Consider the following 5,191-nt stretch of genomic DNA (forward strand, 5'->3'; position numbering starts at 1 on the left):
AAAATAAAAAATTAATTATTAAATCAAACATTTTTATAAAATATATATTAAAAAAATTAAAGTATATTTATATTTATATTTATATACAAATAAAAAATGATGTTTTTTTTTTTAACAAAATACCTCTATCATGTGAAGGATATGAAAGACAATGATTTGATTTGTTAATAAAATTGTATTTTAGGTTTAAAGTGAGGCTAAGAGCATCTTGAATAGAGTATTTTTAGAATATCACTTTTGAAATACGATATAATTTTGATAGAGAACTAATAAAATGTTGTCATTTGTATAATTATTAGCAGAAGATTCGTGCAACGCACGAGTTGAAAATTTTTATTTTCTGTTTTTGACTTTTTTTTTTCAGTTCTCTTGGATTGTTACTTTTTATATTAATAAAAATGTTTTTGTTGTTTAATTTTTAATTAAAAGCAAAAAATTTATTTACTATATCACTACTTAAAATATATAAATATCTTTTTTTAATTTTTCATAATTTACAAAAAAAATTTTAATTAGAATCAAGTTTATACTGATTTCTTCTATTCTTGCTTTTCAAAACATTCACTTTAAATGTCAATATATCATTTGATGAACACTTCTTAAAAAATAAACATGAATAAAAATCATAACCAATATAATTTATGTATATAAAAAAATTCTTTGATTTATTAAAATAATTTATATTTTAGGTAAAAAAAATTATTTTACAAAAATATAAGTTGTCATTTTTCAATGCTAATAGAAGTCTACGAAAAAGAGAGGCCAAAATGAGGAACTTAAAGATTTGAAAAAACTCTTATTTTTTGCCTTTAATTTTGTTTATTTGCTGATCGAAGAAAAAGAGAAAGAGAAAAAGAATGGAGGTCTGAAATCTCTCATCAAACTTATTCTTTTTCTTTAAATTCTTTAACCACTTTCTTTTAATTTGAATCCTAACTTAGATGAGAGAGTATCCTATAAAAAACATTACTTTTTGCTTTATCTTTTTTTTTCTTTTTCTTCTATTCTTTATTCCTAAAGATTGTGAAATTAAAGTGACGCTTAAATGAATGTTCTCTGCTATTTGAATGCATAAAATATGATCTATTTTTAATATACCATTTAAAAAATAAAGAAAGATTAAAGATCAAAACATTTGTTAAGAGTTTCAACTTAAAAATTTAGATGTGTATTAACAATGTTTAAAAGGGAATAAACACAAAAATATTTAGAAGAGTAAATAAGTCAAAACCCGCCGGACCGATCCGCATAACTCACCAAAAAAGTGGACCAGACTAAAAATCGATAAAATATATATAAAATATAAAATATATCTTAAAAATAAATTAAACTACACATATAATCGTATTAAAATATATAATATATTTTAAAATAAATTAAATTATACATATATTTATATATAAATATGCATAGCTGATTTTGATATATAAATAATATTCTTTTATATATAATTATATAACAAATAAAGAGGATTAGTGACAGAAAGTATTACTATTACTATTATGTTAGGGTGAGAAAGAAGGCAAAGCAAGGTAAAAGGCTTTATGAATTATGATACGGCATCCCTTACCTCACCCAAAACCCAACTGCACTCGCTCTTATATTTTCTATTTCAATATTCATTTAAACCCAACACACACGTTTCAAGTTTCAACCATCTTCATAAAATTAACTCCAACCTCTTTTCTTCTTCCTTCTTTCTTCTTTCTTTTTCTTTCCTTCTGTCATCCCCATCCTTTTCTTACTTGTATTTCTATATATTCATATTCATCTCTATCTTCCTTATTATTTCCATCTTTTCTGCAAACTACTTTGTTCTCTTAATTCAGCCAAAGAAGAAAATTAAATAACAGTGTTATGGAAATGATGCCATACCAGCTTTCCAGGTTACCATACCATGATTCTCTCAAACTTCTGGAGGCTGATATACAGCATGCCAATTCTTTGTGAGTTGTTTTTTTTTTTTGGGATTTTCCACCTGCCCCTTTATTTTTTTTTGTTATAAAGTTTTTGACTTTCCTGTTTTCTGCACTAAAAAATGTTACTTTTAATTAGATGGGTACTTTGGGTATTTTAGATAACCGGTTATTGATAAAATTTGTGGACTTTTTCTTACTACTAATGGGAACTTAGTTATCGATTTTCTGAATTTTGGATTGTGGGTTTGTGTGTTTTTTCTTAGGGCTGCAGCAATTCCAGGAACAGAAGGTGGAACTGTTCTTCAAATGAAATTGGTTTATAATCACTTGGCTCCTTTGGTTCTCTTGTTTCTACAGTGGATGGATTGTTCCTGTGCTAGCTTTCTACACAGATATCTCAATCTCTTCCACATAGTTATATACAAGGTAGAGATAGAAAAGTTATGTCATTTCTTTGTTGGATTTTGATTCAATGAATTTGGTATTGTTGTTGTTTGTTCCATATGGTCTTATGGAATTTAATGGGGTTTCCAATATGTATTTATTGATTGATACATGTTTTTTTGTCTTTTTATGTTTTACCTAAGGTACACAATGATGGTAGAAACATGTCTAGTCATGGAAGGAAAGCTACCATAGGGGACTTTTATGGTATGTGAATATTTGACTTGTGAAGAGGCCTTTTATTTGTTGTAATTTGTTTTTGTCTCATGAAAAATGTGAAATAGTGCAAAACTCTTTTCATTTATAGCTAGCTGCCTTGACTGATTATTTCGGAAAAATTTGAATTCTTTTAGCTGTTATATTGCCATCTCTCCAGCGGCTTCACGGTAGCTTGGAGAAGTTGGAGACTTCGAAAGAAGGCCAATCATTGAGCATGGAACATTCAAGTTATGGCAAGAAGATGATTGTTGAAGGTGATGGGAAACTAACCAATGTTGACTTGCAAAGAGAGGATGAATGTGATATTTGCTTAGAGCCTTGCACCAAAATGGTCCTGCCTAATTGTTGCCATGCCATGTGTATCCGGTGCTACCGCAAGTGGTAAATTGCTTTCTTCATATCTCATGTTGTTGTCAACTTGCATACTTTACAGTGAAATTTGCAATTAACTCACCTGAATTTTGGTTAATGTGTAATTTATGCTAAAAATTTTTTAAAATGTACAATTCGACACCCTGAGGTTATAAGCAGCGCAAAAGGGGCTTTCCATTAACTTTTCTTCTAAAATTACCCTTTTACGTCATTTTTTCAACGAAGTTACCCAGTAATAGAAGGGTAATTTTGGGAGAAAAGTTAGCGAAAGGTCTTTTTTAGCACCTTTTACAACTTCAGCTCTATCAAATTGTACATTTTACCAAATTTCAAGGGGTATAATTGCGTGTTTTCCCACTTCATATGCCAATGGTTCTCCACTTTAACACTCATCATGTTCTGGTCTTTTTGCCCGACCTATAGGAACACCCGGTCGCAGTCTTGCCCTTTTTGCCGCGGTAGCTTGAGGAGGGTTAACTCTGAGGATCTTTGGGTGCTAACTTGCAATGAAGATGTTGTTGATGCTGAAACAGTTTCTAAGGAAGACTTGTGGCGTTTCTACCTTTATATCAATAAGCTACCAAAATATCACCCAGAAGCACTTTTTGTAATGTACTATGAATATCTCATTTGAACTTTTATATACCAATAAGAAGGAACGAAAGAAATGTACAGAATAGGAAAAAATTACAAATGTGAATAGAGTCTGGTAAAAGAAAGAAAATTGATTCTCTAATCAATATTTTATCACAGCTTTGATAAGAGAAAAATTTCTGGTTTTTTAACCCAGAAAAAGAAACACTCTTCTTAGAAATAAAAATGTTACATTTAACTTGGGAGTCCTTATTTGAGTTCTTATTGATACCTATCTGAATTTTATTTTTCTCTAAGAAGCTAATTAAAATGCAAAAAGTAACTTTGCTCATTGCTAAATTTACTTGATTTTACTTATTGCAATATGTTTGTAATCCTTTGATATAAAATGTATAGTTTTTTTTCTTTTACTTTTAACATATCTGTATGTTATTGAAGAAAAGAAAAGCAAGAAATTTATTGCTTGCTTTTTTGACGAGTGGTGTTGACTTCTAGATGAGTTTATTGCTTGCTTTCCAAGGCTTTGAATTTATTTTTTCCTTTTCTGGACTGGCCAAGGCTTTCATTAACAGAATCACTGAACTAATTTTCTCACATTGGTCAATACTGTAGCTTGATCTAGAAACTTCCATAAAAGAATTGACTTTTGAAGTTTGAGCCGTTATAGTTCTTTTCTTGCTGGACCCTTTCATATCTTTTCTTCTTAGCTTCCATAGTCAATATAATGCTAGCAATGGGCTGGTCAAACCTCTTTCGCTTTGAATTTCTTATAGCTTTTTCTTTAGCACTTCTTTTCAGATCTGTAATGTTTCCTTATAACTTTCTTATAGTTGGAAATTCGAGTTAGGTTAGGTTAGGAGGGGTAGTTTGAGAATTATGAATAATTTTTTAGTGTGATGAAGGAGACATAGCAGAAGCAGTACAAAAATGCAAGTACAGCATTGTGGAAAAACTAATCACTGAAAAAACTATTAACCCTAACTAAGTTTAGAGTGCAATGTACTACATTTGGAGAAAACAGACATGAAAAGAGTGATGAAAGGGAACCCATGGACCTTCAAAAACTCATGGCTGCTTTTGGAAAAATGGGAAAGGAGCATCAACCCAAGAGAGATTGAGGTAAATATTCAGATTTGGAACCTACCTGAACACTACAAGATGAAGATGGTGAAGTTAGGGATGAAGCTTGCTAGAATAGTCGAAGGGGTAATATTTAAGGGTTAAGTACTTTTTTCGTCCCTAAGATCTTTGGGTCAAAATCAAAATCGTCTTCAACTTTTTTTTCTTATTAAAATCATCTTCAACGTTACAAAACGTATAAAATCATCATTTTATCCATAAACGGTATTTTTTGGACAATTTTACCCTTAAACAAAAAAACTCTTTCCACCCTCACAACTAATCTCTGCATCATCATCACCATCGTTATGCCATAACTACAAAATAAATCAACAATCCAGCAACAGTAACCACAAAATTAGCAACAACATAAATTTAAAAAATTAAAAAGGAAGAACTCATGTATATGTTCTTCAAAAATTAAAAAAAAATAAAAAGTAAAAAAGGAAGAACGAAGAAGAGAGAAAGAGAGCAACAAGAGAAAATTGAAATCGCAGTATCTCCTCCTTCCATTTTCTGCCTCT

At 29.8% G+C, this 5,191-nt stretch overlaps 1 protein-coding gene across 1 annotated transcript; it reads left to right on the plus strand.

Annotated features, from left to right (window-relative positions):
- Positions 1-1,634: 1,634 nt before the first annotated feature.
- Positions 1,635-3,796, plus strand: LOC130954545 (E3 ubiquitin-protein ligase AIRP2-like). The gene is made up of 5 exons (XM_057881308.1): positions 1,635-1,946; positions 2,183-2,345; positions 2,507-2,570; positions 2,717-2,963; positions 3,378-3,796. The coding sequence occupies exons 1-5, from the start codon at positions 1,858-1,860 to the stop codon at positions 3,586-3,588; spliced, it is 774 nt and encodes a 257-aa protein (XP_057737291.1). The 5' UTR covers positions 1,635-1,857; the 3' UTR covers positions 3,589-3,796.
- The last annotated feature ends 1,395 nt before the right edge of the window (positions 3,797-5,191 follow it).

The sequence above is a fragment of the Arachis stenosperma genome, chromosome 10 (assembly GCF_014773155.1).
Source record: "Arachis stenosperma cultivar V10309 chromosome 10, arast.V10309.gnm1.PFL2, whole genome shotgun sequence".
Classification (NCBI taxonomy): Eukaryota; Viridiplantae; Streptophyta; class Magnoliopsida; order Fabales; family Fabaceae; genus Arachis; species Arachis stenosperma.

What these genes read in the sequence shown, in the direction of transcription:
- LOC130954545 (XM_057881308.1), top strand. Translation starts at nt 1,858, where the DNA reads ATGGAAATGATGCCATACCAGCTTTCCAGGTTACCATACCATGATTCT. An exon ending in TACCATAGGGGACTTTTATG is followed by an intron (nt 2,571 to 2,716) that starts GTATGTGAATAT and finishes GAATTCTTTTAG; the next exon opens with CTGTTATATTGCCATCTCTC. An exon ending in ATCCGGTGCTACCGCAAGTG is followed by an intron (nt 2,964 to 3,377) that starts GTAAATTGCTTT and finishes CCCGACCTATAG; the next exon opens with GAACACCCGGTCGCAGTCTT.